This window comes from Orcinus orca, chromosome 4, assembly GCF_937001465.1.
Source record: "Orcinus orca chromosome 4, mOrcOrc1.1, whole genome shotgun sequence".
Classification (NCBI taxonomy): domain Eukaryota; kingdom Metazoa; phylum Chordata; class Mammalia; order Artiodactyla; family Delphinidae; genus Orcinus; species Orcinus orca.
Window position 1 is genome coordinate 149,178,286 of NC_064562.1, and position 19,136 is coordinate 149,197,421.

The window sequence follows — 19,136 nt, forward strand, 5'->3', positions numbered from 1 at the left end:
CAGTAGTTGTGGTGCACGGGCTTAGTTGCTCCACGGCATGTGGGATCTTCCCGGATCAGGGCTCGAACCCATGTCCCCTGCATTGGCAGGCGGATTCTTAACCACTGCGCCACCAGGGAAGTCCCCATAGAGGGTTTTTACTATATTTGTGTTTCAGAAAGAACATTCTGGGGAAACATGTGAAGGCTGAATTATAGAGAGACAAGAAACGAGACTTTTGTTAAGAGGTGGGAAATAAGAAGACCGAATTAGGACAGGTGAAAAAAGAAAAGAGAAGTTGCTAGATATTTCAGAGCAGAGGACAGATGGATGTACGCCATGAGGAAGAAGAATGTCTACAGTGTTTGCTAAATCCACCACCACTTTCAGTTTTTAGTACAGGAAATCGTTGTGAAGTGGGATACTCCAACAAATTCACATAATGAGTGACAGATGAATCCAATCATTAAAACCAAAGCCTTCAATTTAATGGAATGGACACTGCTAAAAAAAAGAACACAAAACAAACAAAAAACAACCAAAAACACAACATGGTTTTTATTAGGTAAACTATCAAATGTTTATTTAACTTCCATGTCAAATGTTTTCTACTAAAAATATGTACAAAAATATATATACAAAGGTTGAAGCAACTAGAAGCATGACAGGTATACATATACATAAATACAACTGAAATTAAATTCAATGCAACATTGAGTGACGTCATATTGCACCAAAATCTATTCCATACAAAAACACGTGCAGAGTTTCCATCAGATGAAATCACACTTATTTCATAGCATCTTACCACTTACACAAATAGCCCGTAAACACCATCTGGCAGTGTGACGGCTGTACCAGAACCCTCCCTGGAGGGAAATCATTAAGCTGTAGAAAAACCCATTTTATGTCACATATCACATGCTGGTATAGGCATCAGTGCCACAGAACCCTAAGAAACAGCACAGTCCACAGATGAAAGTCCCTTTGCACCATTTATATTTTCATAGTTAATTACCTTAGTACTTCTAAGATGGTTGGAATGTAGATACAGAAAAGAAATGTTGCTCTTTAAGAATTTATCAATAGAAGATATTGTGCAAAATTTGTATAAAATAGCACAATCCCATTTACTGAGTTGGATTATCACGATGCTAAGATGAAGAGACCCCACCACAGATGAGGACCGTGTAGGATGTCAGGCCTCCCTCTCCCTCAGCTGAACTTCTTGTTCCTGTATTTTAGAGCAGCCCCGCAAACGCACCCGCCCCTACTCACAATGAATGGTCCAAGGTCATGAGGAACCCATTCCAGATCCAAGTTAATGGATATAGCTGGTCTATAAATGACAATCTAAGCACAGATCAAAGAGACAGCTGCCAGAACAGCCCTTCAGGGGTTAAATTGATTGCATTGGCACATGTTATTGAAGCTTACCATAGACTGTGAAAAGCACTGAAATACATTCATATATAGTACCTAGTGATATGTTAATGAACATTACAATACATATGGATTTTTCTGCCCCTTGATAGTTGAAAAAGAAATTATTGCTACCAGGTCAAACTTTAGCACAGAGCTCGCTAAACCCATGTTAATAAAGTCAATACAGATACACAGACAATAAAACAACGTGAAAGATTCATCCTGAGATGAATTCTGAGTCAATAACTGAAAACCATGTCTACCAGTACATCACTACCATCTAATCTGCTCTCGGATAAGTAAAAACAAAGCTCTCTGAAACCCAGAGTCAAATCTTTGTCAGAAAATTAGGACAAATTAAGTTCTCGAAGCATTCAGTACAAGGAGCCATTTGTCTTGCCTCTCTGTGACTTGCACTTATTATAAAACTGCAGGTAGTCAACATTTAGCATCAGTGAAACAATTCTATCAATACACGTTTGTTCACCAGTTTGGCGTCAAGAGAAGACACTGCATTACATGGTAATAAGCAATTTTTGTTTGTTTTTTTTTTAAAACACATCTGATGCTTATGTTCGCAAAGTTCCCCAAATGCTGAAAGGTACCCCTGAAAATTCATTACTATTGTGCTGCAATCCATCTACAAAAAGACAGAAATTTGAGGCAAATGTCTGTGTCCACAGTAAGCAAGAGTAAGGTGATATGCCACTCTCTGAACACAGATGGATACTGTCAAAAGATGAACCCTGTTTTCAAGATACTAAGTATCAACAGTTAAGTTCTAGATTTAAAGCAGTAGTAACAACATTCACAAGGAAAAACCAAAAGGAAAAAATTTCTCCAAAAAGAGGATCAAAATAATCCCAGACTTAAAAAAAAGAAAAAAAAAAAAAAAAAGAATCCCAGACTACTTAAAATCTTTGCAGGGGTCTTGTGTGCTAACCATAGTTATATGTACTGTTTTTGCTTCCAGAGCAATTTAAAAGTGCCCCGTGGTAGTGTCTGAAGTAATTAGCATACACAGTAGTTTAACGTAGATCATTTCTATTCTGTTATAAGCGTACGCTCATTTGAAATAATCTGTGTTTTACTTCTCCAAAGTATTTTTACTTTATATTCCATTAGTCAGTAAGTGGAAATTTGGAATGAAGGAGAAATGCTAGGGAAAAAAAGAATTCAGACATGCTTTAAAATAAGACAGCTCAAACCTCAAACCAGGGAACCACATTGCATCGCCTCCTGGTGCGCTATGAATGTACTTCAGAGCGTGCGCAGAAGAATATTAATCAGTAGGAATAAGTGGGCTCTAACTTCACAATCCTCAGTTCAGTCAGGCCAATCACAACCCAACCGGTTATACAGCTGTAACAACCAAAGGCCTAATCTGTCTTCCCACAAGACGCTGTACAAAATACCCTGCTGCACAAAGTACTCAAAATACAGTCACTGCTGCAAAAGAGATAACTGTGCATGTCTTTTTTTTTTTTTTTTTTCCTCTCCAGTTTTCAACATGGCCTTTAGAAGCTTCCACAAGAGGTAATAAGGATTCGGGAGGCAAGTCTTCTAACCAAGAAATTAATTCATTTGAAAGTCATACTTTTAAAAATAAAATCAGTAGTGTACATGTTGAGGGAAAAAAGTATGCTCACTTTCAAAACAGTGCGTCCATCTGTACGGCTGCTAGACACCTAAATGCTCCACAGTTTCTTGAGAGATTATCTATAAAACTGTTAAGGCACTTATTGATACTATAAAGGTACCCTTGATCCAAGTAGCCAAAATGCACACGTGTAACAGATAACTGTCTGGAGACTGTAACCATCTTCCACTGACATTTTAAAGCAACGGTAACAGAGAGAAGGGGGCAGGGACACACACAAGGGCATAACCGGAGTGGTAGTTTCAGGCTAAGAATATCAAGTAATTGTATAAAATGAAGACTCACTCCTATCTTGAAAATATCATGTCAAAAAAATAAAACATACAGGGAACCATGTGATTAACTCGAAGGAAACAGAGAACCGGTTCAGAAAGATCAAGTTATTATCCTGACGAGATTGTAGGGAAGGGCAATTATCTCACAACGTATGGAAAACTGGTGAACTTTCTGTGAGACCATGATGTATGCCTCTGTGAATTTGTTATCAGACCTAAAAATAGACCAAGCATTTATTTTGAGACTCCAACTGATTTGAAAAATGCGACAAAAAGAAGGATTAACTCCCAAAACTGGCTATTAAAATATCTTTTTAAGTACAGTACTAATAATACCTAGAGGTTACACTTTTAGGTATTATATATATTGAGATAAATTAAAAATACTGTTTATGGGAAAATTAACCTAAAATACATTTATAGGTAATAATTCTTTTACCTATATATATAAATAATGTAAACAGAAGCTGCTAAGATGACTCTATCTACTCTAATTTATATCCACCATGAGCTTCTTGTCAGTCACACACGCCATGCTTTAATTCCTGACTTTGAATGGTTACGAATGTAGCTCTGTAAACATTATCAGCACCAACATACAGCGTATCACGTAGGGTAAATGAAACAAGGTTTTATTTAACTACAATCAAATTTCTTGACTCCTCTGCATTCAAATTTCAAATCTCTCTCTAGTTCTTTCCAAACTAAGAAAAAGAGATACAATTAAAATCCCATTAATTGTTCTTCTATCATTCAGAGTTGACACATAAAATATGTCCAAAGTGAAACTCTCTCCTTATATACCACATATAATATGTACTATGAGAAAGCCACTTAGTTATATAGAGATATTTCAATTAACTCACAACTTTACTACTTAAAAATATATCCTACAAATACCCCATGCTTATTTCTAATAGATAAAGTAATGGGAGTACTTTGACCTTTCTCACAGGGACAGATGCAGATTTTTTTAGGGCCAGAAGTATATATAATTTTGCTAACCTTCAAGAAACGTAATACAAAATTCCTAATGAAAAATTAGGTACAGGACCTAGGAAAGGGCATGTCTAAGTAAGGGGCACTGAAGCTTACATTTCATTAGCTTTTAGGGGATTCACAAGGGCATAATCAAAGTCCCTGTGTACAGCAGACAGTTAATTTTTAATATTTCTCTGATTATATTGCATAATAAGTTAGATCAAAATATCGTTCCCTCCAATCACATACTACCTTTCATTTCCTGCTACTCTGACCTTTAGTTTTCCATCTTTTCATAACCCACTCCTCAATTATAAGAAATCAGCTATAGGTCAAAGATGCTCCCTTTCTCAGTTAGCATTACATTCATCTCCAATAGAGATAATAAGTTTCCTGAAGACTGATTCAGTTCAACATAGAATTCTATTGAGTTATGTAATTATACTCATGTTAACCATCTGATGATATATCAAACAGCAACTGGGGAAACAACTGTACCAGACACATAAAACAATGTAGAAACTTGTTTCAACTTGCATATCTTAGTGTTAGAGAAACTGCCGTGAATTGGAAATGTAATTTAATAATCTGTCCTATTTTTGTGCCAGCAGAGGCAGGGGAGATACGGTATAAGCACGTATGCAAACGTGTGCATACACACATCTAACGTTTATGTTTGGCGCTGGAGTCAGCCATCTTTTCTAGGGCAAATCTTTAATCTCCTAAAGAAAGATAAGAAGAGGGTCTACTCCTAGCTGACCAAGACACCAGTTATAATAGTCAGTTTTCTTCATTCAATCTTAGAAAAATCTCAGAAAACTAGTCTAATATTTTTTAAAAGGGGTCAAAAACGTTTACTGAAGTATTCATAATTATTAAGGAGAATCACTCCATTTCTCCTAGCAAATTGTTTTAGCTTTGGAGGTCTTTACTAGATCTACTAAATTCATATTTAAATACTTGAGAATCTATGTACCAAAAGAGCGGAACATTTGAAAATAGTATATTAGCCGTCGTAAACTATATTGGCTACTTTTACTTTTTTGTGTTACAATAAACTGATAAAATGTATTTAAACATTTGAATATGCACACTGGTACAAATGTATCACATCTAACAGTTCGATATATGAGAAAAATATATATGAGAAAAAATTTTCCTAAATATATGAGAAAAAATTACTTAGCATAAAAATATATACATATAAAAGTGTGTAAGAGAGTTTTCAAACTAGAATCTGCTTGACATAATACCATTCCAAATAAATGGTACGACTATTGAATGGATGATTACAGAAGCCCTGTATCTTGTCATGATGTATCCTAAGGATAAGTAGAAATACAACTTAATCCTCATCGCTTTAAAAAAAAATTACTGGGCTTCCCTGGTGGCGCAGTGGTTGAGAGTCTGCCTGCCGACGCAGGGGACACGGGTTCGCGCCCCGGTCCGGGAAGATCCCACATGCCGTGGAGCGGCTGGGCCCGTGAGCCACGGCCGCTGAGCCTGCGCGTCCGGAGCCTGTGCTCCGCAACGGGAGAGGCCGCAACAGTGAGAGGCCCACGTACCGCAAAAAAAAAAAAAAAAAAATTACTGACTGACTTTCTATCAGGTTAAAATGGTATTACAATGGCATTAGCAATTTAACAATGCAAAAATCATTTTTTAAAATGATGAAAATAATAATGAATATGTAATCTAGTTAGCTTGTATAATGACATATTTAAAATTAGAACTAAAACTAAAATAACTAAAATCAGGAGACCTATCTCCCACTTTTGATATAAGCACATTACCTCAGGAATTAATCAGTAACTATACAAACTTCTCCATAAGACTTTACCATTTTTTTTTTCATTAGGGGAAAAAAACAATTCCAGGAGAGTTTGCTGGTTTAGATTACATGGGCCTAGACTGTAAACAAGAATATAAAGGAAATCTGTTTCCACCGATAGCAACAATTTAGTGGGGACAGATGTAGACAAATGGATATAAGCTGTACAGACTACAGATCAAATTCTGAAAATCCATGGTAAGAGAAAAAGGAAGGAATTTTTATAAATTCACTTAAAGACCCAAACACTACGTTTGGCTGACAAAATTTCAATCTCAGATAGATATTAAATTGAAATTTAATTGAATGAAATTTAATTAACTGAATTAAATTTTGAAATTGAAATTAACGAATTGAAAATTAATTAATTGAAATTGCCTCAAATTATCATCATTTCTACTTTGATCAACTGTCTATGAACTCTATATATCTGCTCTTAATGATTTGAATCAGTGTAATTCTTCCAAAAATTCTTCTTTTCAAATGGACAAAAATTACAGAATGAAAAAATTCTGGCCATGACTATTTACTCTGAGGCTTAAGTAAATAATGGTTAACAAATTTCATCATTATATTATTCTTATTTGAAAATTCCACAGTATTTTCTAAACCCAGCATAGTAAATATCTGTCTGAATATATACATTTCATGTACAGTTTCTTTCAGTGAATTTATCAGTTATCTCTTTTACTTTGTCTGGAAATTACTGATAAAGCCTAGAGAGAGAAATGGAAACATTCTTAGAAACATCAGTTGTAAATCTTATTTAGCAGTGACAGTTCTTCCTTAATTTTTATGTAAATATATGTCTTTTCCTAATTGATCTGGACAGTTTTGTCCAAAGAGATATTTTAACAATATAAAATGTATAAAGAAAACGTAAAACTGTCAAAATTCATCACCATGTAAAAACAGCTATGAGATTTTTAAAAAATGTTCAGAAACACTAACAATGTATGTAGAACTATAGAGTTGGGCATAGTATTTTGGGCATTTTCTTTCTTGGTGATTTCCGTCTCCTGTTGATATTGTAACTTGAAGATTTAAAAATGCACATATTTAGATGTATTTATCAAAGAGTAAATTATTAGTGAAACACATGATCATGCTTAAGAGGATTTAATACCAAACTGACTTTTGTTTTGCTCTAAGACAGGCGTTACATCCTTTCCTGATCAATTAGGCCGCCATGAAAACAAATGGCACGTAACTACGGAGCTTCCTGATAATGAGTGAAAAAAATCCTAACATAATAAATTCTCAAGCATTTTTTTTACTTAAACATAATTCCTGGATTTGCCTCATAAACAATAGCCCCTAGAAACTCTTCTTTAATGTATTCGTCACAATTAGGCATACCCCTAAGCTTTTTTTCTTTTTCAAAATGCTCTGGGTATAATCCATTAAAACATGTATGATATCTAAGTTGATATCTGTGGGAAGCAATGCAATGCCAATGTAAAATAAATTTCTTTCTTTCCTCTGTCCATAATGATGACATACACTTTTTTGTTTTCCCCAGAAGAGTAGAAAACAATTTTCACAGTACAGTTATCTATAGTATATAAAAATTGTTTTTACAAAACCCATATTAAAGAAAACATCTCAGTTTTCAGTCTGAAGGTTCTTAGCCATAAGATATGTTATAGAGAAAGACCACTAAAGTAATTTCCATTCTGTAGTCGTTTTTCCTAACCTCAATAGGTAGGTATCAGGGACTCAATGATCATGTGAACTTATGGTATAATTGCATATCAGCGTTCTATAACCACATGGAGTAATAACTAAATTTCTTAGAAGATCCATTTTTTGTTTCAGCCCTTTGGGCAGAAACAAAATTGTTTGGGTAGAAACATAAATTGATTTATAATTTATGACAATCTTCTTCTGGTACAACTTCCAGTATTATTTGTAATGTTCTGGTTGTGATGTCTACAAAGAAATAAAGAAGAGAAATTTAAAATGCACAGAAATCAGAAATGCATAAAAACAGCAAAATGCAAATTATTGGGGATTGAATATTGAAAACTCACAACCGCCTATCTCATAGAGCACTTTCAAGAATTATGTATTTCATTAGAATCCTATCATGCTCAATTAATTTATTAGTCACCTCTGTAACTTCCCATGATGGCTTCTCAGCAAGAATACATTAATACCGGGGCTTCCCTGGTGGTGCAGTGGTTAAGAATCCGCCTGCCAATGCAGGGGACACGTGTTCGAGCCCTGGTCCGAGAAGATCCCACATGCTGCGAAGCAACTAAGCCTGTGCGCCACAACTACTGAGCCTGCCCTCTAGAGCCCACGAGCCACAGCTACTGAGCCCACGTACTGCAACTACTAAAGCCTGCGTGCCTAGAGCCCGCGCTCTGCAACAAGAGAAGCCACAGCAATGAGAAGCCCGCGCACCGCAACGAAGAGCAGCCCCCGCTCGCCACAACTAGAGAAAGCCTGCATGCAACAACGAAGACTCAATGCAGCCGAAAATAAAAATAAAAAAATAAAATTTATTTAAAAAAAATACATTAGTATTTTGCGTTCAAATAAGGACGTTTATTCCCGAACCAGGAGGCTGAAAATATTTTGAGACAATAGGACCAAGATATAAATAAATGTTCAAAAATATACTTCATATCGAGTCTAAATTGGTTTGTTGTTTTTGCACCTATGAGAGTACATCCAACTCCTCAGCAAAATCAGAAGAATCAGAATATAATTTCCAGTCTCAAACTTGCAGTGTATTATTGAGCAAAACATTTTATCTCCTAGGGCCTCATTTGCCTCCTCTATAGAATGGGGGGGACTTGGGAGTGATGTCAGCAAGACGGAGGGCCGGGAGGTCCCCCACCCCCCAAAACAAGCAAACAGAAAAGAAAACCAAGAACAGTAAGCAGTTACAGATGGAAGAAAACAGCTCAGGGAAAGCTCTAGACAACAAAGAAGCAGCAGCAAAACGCCTGGCAGCACTCAAAAATCAAGGATGGCCACGGACAAAAGCAAAGGAAGCATTTTGTCCCCATCACCCCATCCCCCCGTCGGGAGCTGCTGGGCACCAGGAGGAATCCTCCCAGGAAGGCCACCGCATGGGGAGAAGGAGAGCAGAAGGACCACAGCCGGCCTCGCCACTGTGGATGTCTGCAGCTTTGGGTACAAGAGTCTCTCGGTCTTCAGTGACGCTGACCCTAGCTGGTGGAGCAGCCTGTAGTACCCCCCTCTTCTGGATCTGCTCCCAGAGGCTGGAGGTGTTGCTGAGGTGAGACCTGCCCTCAGGGGTCCCAGCTGTTGCTGTGCCCGCCTCTCACACGTCGGGTACCACAGCACCTCTCCACAGAGGACACCAGAGCTGCCATGGCTCTTTGCCCACCCCAGCCCCAGGTTGGGGCCTTGCTCCACCATTACCAAGGCACTCTCCCTGACCTGAGCCGTGCCTCCTGGGTCCCAAGTCACGCTTTGGCTGCCCGAATTGGCTGTTGCCCTGTGCCTCACCCCCCTGCCCCAGCCCAGGTCAAGACTTTGAAGTGTCATTGCTGAGATGAGTTCTTACTGCCTCCCAGGTCCCAGGTCCTGGCTCTGACTCATCATTGCTAAGGGCAAAGCCACTATCCTGCGTCGCACCCCCATGGCAGGTCTGGTCAAGGCTGAGACCCTCCATTGCTGGGACTGGGCTGCCTCTACCCTGAGCTCCGCCTCCATCCCAGATGGAGGCTCTTGAGCCATCTTTGCCAGCGGTGCTACCACTGCCCTGAGCCCCGCCCCTCAGATTTCAGGTCAGGACTCTGACCCACGGAGGCTGGGACCAGGCTACCACTGCCCTGAACTTCACCCCCCATCCCAGGTGGCGGCTCTGAACTGTCATTGCCAAGGGCTTGCTGCCACTACCCTGTGCCCAGTTCCCTGAGTCCCAACACACAGCTTTAACAACTACCGGAGTCGTACTATTGCTATCCTGTGAGCGCTCCCAGCGGGCGGTGGGAGGGGTGGGGGCAGAGGTCAGACTTTGACCTGCCATTCCCAGGCTGGGCTACTACTGCACTCTGCCTTTTCTGCCCAAGCTACCACTGCACCTTGTCATCCCAGGGCCCCCGTCACTGCCATATTCCCTTTCACCAGCACAAGTCACAGTAGTGAGCCCTTGAGACCCCAGTACCAGTTCCACAGGATATCTGCACATGTCCATGCCCTAGACACAGTGTGGCTGTGCTCCAGGACCCTGGCACTGTGGTAGTTCCATGTGCGCCTGATCCCCGGACCTCAGTTCCAATGCTGCTCTGAGAACTCTGGGTGTCAGCACATCAGACCAGGCACCAGGAGGGGTGTCCTCAGAGGCTCCTTCCAAGAGCAAAAAGGTAGAGGAGCGCAGGAAGATGTCAGCAGCCTTAGCCTCTGAAGATACCAATAGCCCTACCTGCCACCTATAGGTCCTCTGCAGCCTTAGCCATATAAGAACCCTACAGTCTGGCCAATTTCAGCCTCAACCAGTGGAGTGGCATAGAGACTACATCGCTGTGCCTTCTCGGGAACCAAAGACACTGCATCCCAGTCAGCAGGTGCTCTAACAGCCACCTCCAGGTGAAAGTCTTTCCCTCCTGAAGCCAGTCTGAAAAGACTGGAAGAGGTGACATCATTCTCAAATGCACAGATATCAACACAAAGCCATCAGAAACATGAAAAAGCAAAGGAAACATGACATCACCAAAGGAATGCAATACCCCTCCATTAACTGCCCCGAAGGAAATAAAGATCTGTGACTGATCTGAGAAAGAATTCAACATAATGATTTGAAGGAAGCTGAGTGATATGTGAGAGAACACAGACAGTTCAATGAACTCTGGAATAGTATATGAACAAAATGAGAAATTCAACAAAGAAATAGGACCCGTTTAAAAAAAATCAGAAAATTTGGAGAAGAATACAATGAATGAAATGAAAAATGTAATAGCTTTGACGAGTAGGCTCAATCAGGCACAAGAAAGAATCCTGGAGCTTCAAGACAGACCTCTTGATATTTTCCACTCAGAGGAGAATAAAGAAATTAGAATAAAAAAGAAGAAAGCCTGCATGAACTGTGGAACATGATCAAAAGAAAAATTATCCATATTATGGGAGTCCCAGAAGGAGAAGAGAAGGAGAAAGAGACATAAAACTTATTTAAAAATATAATGGCCGAAAACTTTCAAATCTGGGGAGAGATACAGCCATCAAGGTACAAGAAGCTCAAAGATCTCCAAACCGATTCAACCCAAAGAGGTCTTCACTGAGACCCATTATAGCCAAGCTCTCAAAAATCAGACAAAAAGGGAATCTTGAAAGCAGCAAGACCTAAAAGAATCATCACATATGAGGGAACCTTGATAAGGCCATCGGCAAACGTCTCAGCAGAAATCTTACAGACCAGGAGAGAATGGGATGATATATTCAAAACGCTCAGAGGAAAAAAACTACCACCAAGAATACTTCACCCAGAGAAACTGTCATGTAGAAATGAAGGAGAGAGAAAGACTTTCCCAGGTCGACAACAGCTAAAGGAATTTGTAGTCGTTAGAACTGCCCTGCAAGAAGCGCTAAAAGGAGTTCTTTAAGCTGAAACCAAAATATGCTAATCAGTAGCATGAAAAGATATGAAAGTATGAAGAAGAGGGAACACTTCCAAACTCATTTTATGAGGCCAGCATTACCCTGATACTAAGTCCAGACAAAGACACTATAAGAAAAGAATATTACTGACCAATAGCCCTGATGAATACAGATGCAAAAATTCTCAACAAAATTTTAGCCACCCAAATTCAACAACACATTAAGAGGATCACTCACCATGATCAAGTGGGTTTTATCTCTGGAACGCAAGGATGCATTCAACATAGTACTAAGCCAGAGCAATTAGGCAGAAAGATAAATAAAATGTATCCATATCAAAAAGGAAGGGCTTCCCTGGTGGCACAGTGGTTGAGAGTCTGCCTGCCGATGCAGGGGACACGGGTTCGCGCCCCGGTCTGGGAAGATCCCACATGCCGCGGAGCGGCTGGGCCCGTGAGCCGTGGCCGCTGAGCCTGCGCGTCCGGAGCCTGTGCTCCGCAACGGGAGAGGCCACAGCAGTGAGAGGCCCGCGTACCGCAAAAAAAAGAAAAAAAAAAGGAAGAAGTAAAATGATCTCTGTTCACAGATGACATGATCTTATATAGAAAATCCCAAAGACCCCTAAAAAACTGTTAGAAATAATAAATAAATTCAGTAAAATTGCAGGATACAAAATTGACACACAGAAATCAGTTGTATTACTATATATTAACAATGAATTATCTGAAAAAGAAATTAGAAAGCAATCTCATTGACAATAGCATCAAACAAATTAAAATACCTAGGAATAAATTTAACCAAGGAGGTGAAAGACCTGTATACTAAAAGCTATAAGACTTTAAGGAAAGAAACTGAAGAAGACACAAACAAATGGAAAGGTACCCCATGTTCCTAGACTGAAAGAAGTAATATTGTGAAAATGTTCATATGACCCAAAGTGATCTACAGATTCAATGCAATCCTGATCACAATTCCACTGACATTTTTCACAGAAATAGAAACAAACTATTCTAAAATTTATTTAGAGCCACAAAGTAATCCTAAGAGAGAAGGACAGAGCTGGAGGTACTGTAATACCTGATTTCAAGCTATATTATAAAGTTATAGCAATCAAAACATTATGGGGACTTCCCTGGTGGTCCAGTGGTAAAGAATCCACCTTACGATGCAGGGGACATGGGTTCGATCTCTGGTCAGGGAACTAAGATCCCACATGCAGTGGGGCAACTAAGCCCACACACCCCCAACTACTGAGCTCGTGCGCCTCAAGGAGAGAGCCCGAGTGCTGCAAACTACAGAGCCCATACGCTCTGGAGTCTGCGTGCCACAACTAGAGAAGAGAAAACCTGTACGCCACAACTAGAGAGAAGCCTGTGCACAACAATGAAGAGACTGCGTGCCGCAACTAAGACCCAATGCAGCCAAAAATAAATAAATAAATCTTAAAAAAAAACCCAGTATGGTATTATCATAAAAACAGGCATACAGATCAGTGGAACAGAATGGAGAGCACAGAGGTAAACTCCCACATATATGGTCAACTAATTTTTGACAAGGGTGCCAAGAACACACCATAGAGAAAGGACAGTTTCCTCCATAAATGGTATTTGGGACAACTAGATATCCATATGCAAAAGAATGAAACTGAACCCCTGCCTCATGCCAATCACAAAAATTAACTTGAAACGGATCAAAGATTTAAATGCAAGATCTGAAACTATAAAACTCCTAGAAGAAAACATAGGGGAAAAGATCCTTGATATTGGTCTAGGCAATGATTTCTTGGATAAGCCACCAGAAGCACAGGCAACAGAAACTAAAATAAATAAGTGTAATTGCATTAAACTAAGGAGCTTCTGCATAGCAAAGGTAACAATCAATAAAATGAAAAGACAACCTACAGAATGGGAGAAAACATTTGCAAACTATACATCTGATAAGGGACTACTCTCCAAAATATAAAAAGAACTCACAACTCGATAGCAAAAAAGAAAATAATCCAATTTAAAAATTGGCAAAGGACCTGAATAGATAGTTTTCCAAAGAAGGTATACAAATGGCCAAGAGGTATTATGCAAAGGTGTTCAACATCACTAATCATCATGGAAATGAAAATCAAAATCACAATATCACCTTCACCTTAGCAAAAGGATGGCTTTTATCAAAAAGACAAGAGATAACAAATGGTGAGGATGTAGAGGAAAAGGAACCCTTATACACTGTTAACGGGAATGTAAATCAGTATAGCCAGTGTGCAAAACAGTATGGCGGTTCCTCAAAAAATTGAAAATTGAACTATGGTAGGTATGATCCAGCAATTCCGCTCCTGGGTATGTACTCAAAGGAATTCAAATCAGTATCTCAAAGGGATGTCTGTACACCCATGTTCACTGCAGCATTATTCACAGTAGCCAAGATAAGGAAATAACTTAAGTGTCCATCAACAGATGAATGGATAAAGAAGATGTGGTATATATATCACAACTGGAATATTATTCAGCCATGAGAAAAAAGGAAATTCTGCATTTGCAACAACATGGGTGGACTTGTAAGACATATGCTAAGTGACATAAGTTAGACAGATAAAGATAATACTGTATGATATCACTTATATGTGGAATCTAAAAAAACTGAACTTGTGAAAGCAGAGAGTGCTTACCATGGGCTGGAGGGTGGGGAAATTAAAGAGATGTTGTTTAAGGGTACAGACGTACAACTAGTAAATATATAAGTTCTGGAGATTATAGTCAACAATACTGTATTATAAAAGTTGTCAAGAGACTATAACTTAACTGTTCTCAAGAACAACAAATGATAAAAGATGTTTACCATGATAAAGACATTGTAAAGGTGCTAGCTAATGCTACTGTGTTTTATCTAATGCAATATATAAATATATCAAAATCAACACTTCCTACACCTTAAACTTACACGATGTTATAGGTCCGTTTTTTTCTTAATTTAAAAATTAATTAATAAATAAAGAAGAATGAGGGTCTTGGACTAGATCAGTGGTTCTCAAAGTATAATCCCCAGGCCAGCAACATTAGAATCATCTGAGATATCAGAAATACAACTTTGAAGCCTCATCCTAGACCTACTGAATCAGAAACTGAAGGTAGGGCCCATAAATCTGTGATTCTGATAGACACTAAAGTGCAGGGGTCACTGGGCTAGCTGATTTCTACAGTCATTTTATCTCGACAGTCTTAGAACCCTGTGACTCCACTTTCCTGAGATATTAGCTCTTGTCCACCTCTTATCTCTGTAATTGGTCTCCACAAAACCTCTTCAAACTGTTACTGGTCCTGAAGCCCCTGGTGCCTATTGTCTTGATGGTTTTCAGAGCCACATCATCTCTCATCCAGACAGGCCATCTTTCTCCTCTTTTATGACTTGTCACCTGTAAGAGTCCCTTCCCAGCAATATTTAATGCCACTAAAAAAGGCACGTTTTTTCATCCTTTATTTTCTAACAGTGTTCCCAAGTTGTTTTCCTCAGCACACTGATTTTTATAATATACATTCACTACAAAGGGTCCAGTGTCATTCTTGCAAATGATAAACTCTATGTAAACGTTTCTCGAATGAATTCTATTCTGTCCCAGCCCACTCTTGACATTGAGATCTACATGGAGCACAAGGGAGTGCTCAAGAGCAACTGAAGTTCATGTTTACAGAAAAGGGAAATGATGGAATTATCCTAGAAAAATAGACTGTGGAAAACTAGATACCAGTCAATAGTAAGGGCGATGTGGCTTTTGCGGGCAGAGATGGAGCTAGGACTAACTGATAGCTTTAAATAACAAGAATTCTGCCATGGTCAAATGCAAAGCGGTGGGGTTAAGGTGACATGCTCTGCAGCCCTTCCTCTCCGGAGAAGTCCTGCAGTCGCTACTCGAACTAGTCTCCATAACGACGGCCGTTCTTGAGTGTGTGCGCGTGCGCACGCGTGTGTGTGACTATTTATGCAGTTGTCTACGGAGATTTTTTTTTTTTTTTAATGCAGCATCTACTCCTCCATGCCCCAAATGAAAGCCTTTTCCAAAAGTGTGCCTCTGTAATTCTGCAGCCCTCAGCTTTCTTAGACATCTTACTGACCCATGTCACAACACTGCATGGGTTCCAGACAGAGGGAGAACAACTTAAGAGATCCTGTTGCTTCGCTCGTGTGGCATTCTCCTTCCTGAAAGCTCCATTTGGATCTTCTATTCAGTAGCACTTTTGGGGCCAAAGAACCTCTCTCCTCATTCTATACACCCAGTAATACCTCCACGCTCAGTCAGCCCTGTGGACGGTCCCTCGTGTGGCTTTCTTATGCCCTCTCTTGGGATCTCGAGATTTAAATAATTTTCATCATGATGGAGGTTTGAGCAGAGTGACTGATTTGGGCTCTGAGTGGCTTTTGGAGTCCTACCAACTTTTCCCACCAGGTCATCTACAGCCATGGGGGTCACAGAGCGGTGCTACGTGGACCCAAGTAAACCTCTGAGGAAGCTTCCTGCTTGCCCCCAAAAGCTGCAGAGCATGTGGTCTCCAACTACATCCCTACCCATGTAGGGCCTCTGGCTTTGGGAATAATCAGCCCCCTGACAATATTTCTTTAAATAAAGTCGAGCCATTGAGTCTGCATTTGGTGTTTTTACTTATGTAAGCTATAAGACCAAATAGCAATGGAAATATTTTTAGCTTTGTCTTCCATGTTCAGTAGTTGTTTTGGAAATCCACTGAAACAACTACTGCCCTTGCAAAATGTGATTTACCCAATCATACCTGGTACAAGCGTGGGAACTACAGCCAAAACGGAATAAGCCTATGAAACATTAGCACAAAACCAAGCTTCCCCAGAAATCATAACCACAGTGTCTACGTTTTTCTTTTTTTTTTTTTTTGGAAAAGCCTTCAAAACCTTTTCACATGCATGGCCCCATTTGACCCTTACAGTGAAGATGGTTTGGTAAGAAATGCAGGCAAGCTTAACTCACGTAAAACATCGCACCTCAGTCTTCGTGAAGAGTCTGTCAAATGCCTGTGGCAGCTTCCAGTGGAGCATCATACACAAACTGATCGCAACACACTGTATGCAGAACATGCTTTTAGAATTCTGGTTTTGCAAAATCTGTCCACGATGGACAACAGTCATTCTGTGGTGCTGCCCAGTATGATTCTTTATAACTAAAGATTTTGTTTAAATACAGCTGTCCTCCCCAACTCGCCCGGAGCCAGAGGGACCAACTTCCAGTCACCCCACGCACTCCCAGCTGTGATGGGGTTGGACGGATAAACAGAGGCGGCCGAGGAAAACGGCTGCGGGGAGCCCTGGCTGGGGTTTGCCGGCTCCAGCATCCCCATGAATTTGAGTATGTCGGTGGGGTATCTGTCCCCTCTTCCCTGGGTGAGAAGCTTGTGTTTCTATAAATAAATCGATCCAGATGAATTAAGCACTCCGTCACAGATGGGGGAAAAAAGCTCTCTGCACATCCGAGTATTCCCTTAAGAGCACATTTGCTTTTCATCCCAGGAATGCTATCAAATGAAGCGTGGTTCAATGCTGGCATCCTGTGGCCAGAGAAATTCATCAAGTCTCTGAAACTCTCAGCTTCTCGGGTTCTGAACGTTCTCTGGCTATCTCAACTCAGCACCCTGTCTCCGTTTTCTGAACGCTGTTCGGTGACCCTGTGTTTTTTTAAGGGATGCCCCCCTGGTAAGATGTATTTTGATAAACTATCATTTCACAGGGAGGATCTGTTCAGGTATACTCGGGTGAAAATAAGTGATCAGACCAAGGCTAAAGAATGTTCCCCAGCAGAACAATTTGGTGTTAACTCTACACACTGCTCCAAGCAGAGGCTCTCTGGCTCCAAGTTTACACTGAGTTTCTCCCTGAAAACAAGGAGGCAATTGGGAGAAGAGGCGAGGTGATGGCTCAGGACTCTGCTGTGTTGTGTGTCCGTGTGTGAGTGTTTTGTTTTGGCCAAAGGCTAGGAAAATACTTGCTACGGCCGCGATAAATATTATGAATTTTCTTTATTTTACTTTAAGAATGCTGCCTAAGTGGAAAATCAAACAAAATTACAGAGGATTGTTGCTTTTCGCAAACTCACTCAAAAGGCAGCTATAAAGATAAAGGGTTACAATGATCGCAGTGTCAAGGCAGAATTGCCACGCTCCCTGGTAAGACTCAATGGCGTTGTTGAGAACCGAATAACCATCGTGGGGCTGCGACTTGCTGCTACTTTCACGAATGGCTAACACTACATTTAGAGTCCTTGGAGATGTGCAAAACGCCATTGGAGACAGAAAACTTCACAACTACATGAGCATGGAAAAACATCAAAGAAGGAGCAGGCATGAAAACCAGTAGTTGATACGTACCGGCAAAGAAATGGAAGAAAATAGGCACATGTTAGCAGAAGGAAAGCATTTTTAGAGTTGGCTGACTGCAAACAGGAAGGACAAAATGCCTACTAAGTGCGCAAGAACAGGAATTTGTTCTTTCATCATGGTCTCTCACACTGTAGTCCAACTCTAGGGCTACCCACTCTTTCTTCCTAAATTCTCATGGTTTTCCATGCATTCAGGGGTTTTAATTGTCTCTAGCCAGGATCTGAGATGGACACAGACCCCCCCCCCCAGTGGTGAGTACTAATCTACCCTGAACATTGGTAACGAGCAATCCTAATGGTAAATACTGTTTAACAAGACTTGGATTTGTTTTTCAGCAAAGGCTCTCTATGTATTGCCTACAACAGATAAAACGTAACTAAAAATACTCTACCGAAAACCAGTGTGATCTAACAAGACACAGAGATTAAATACCCTGCTAGGCAATCTGTGTGCCTGTGTAAACCTTGAAGAACCAACTTTTATAGTAACACTTCCTCTGGGAATAATGTTGCCAGCTAGGAAACAAAATGCAGGTATAAATAATAGTATAAGGTCTAAAGATATCAAACACCCATTAAAAGCTAATAGAGTACTAGCTAGAAGTCTATTTTACACTTGATCTTAGCCAAAAGGCCGAGAAGCGATGCAGAAGTCTATTTTAAATGACCAGCTTCTAAATGAGTTTGTGCAGCACACTAGAGATGCAATATGTACACAGAGTTGTTTGTTTTTTATTTTAGTAACACTGACATTATTTATTAATAATTTTACCAGAAATCTCCCTGAACATTTTACTGGGCTTTAAAAAATTAATGATGGCAAAGTAAGTAAATTAAAATGAATGAAAAGAAAAAAAGTGGATTTTTAAACTCACCAACCTCACCAGCAAGAACCTATCTGCTCCTCTGGATAAAGTTCTCCCTCTCTCTCTTCCCACAGGTACCCAATCCAAAAAGAGCATGAATTTGAAGTCCAGCATACGTGGGTTCAAATCCCAGCTCAATGGTTTAAAATCTATACACTTA

At 39.9% G+C, this 19,136-nt stretch overlaps 1 protein-coding gene across 3 annotated transcripts in view; it reads right to left on the reverse strand.

The window, feature by feature from the left end:
* Nucleotides 1–534: 534 nt before the first annotated feature.
* SLC7A11 (solute carrier family 7 member 11) overlaps nucleotides 535–19,136 on the reverse strand; it is a 104,062-nt gene continuing 85,460 nt past the window's right edge. For all 3 annotated transcript variants that reach the window (XM_049709269.1, XM_049709268.1, XM_012531358.3), the window contains one exon: nucleotides 535–8,083. In XM_049709269.1, the coding sequence (XP_049565226.1) occupies nucleotides 8,016–8,083 (68 nt within the window). In that variant the 3' untranslated portion in view covers nucleotides 535–8,015. The remainder of the gene's footprint in view (nucleotides 8,084–19,136) is intronic.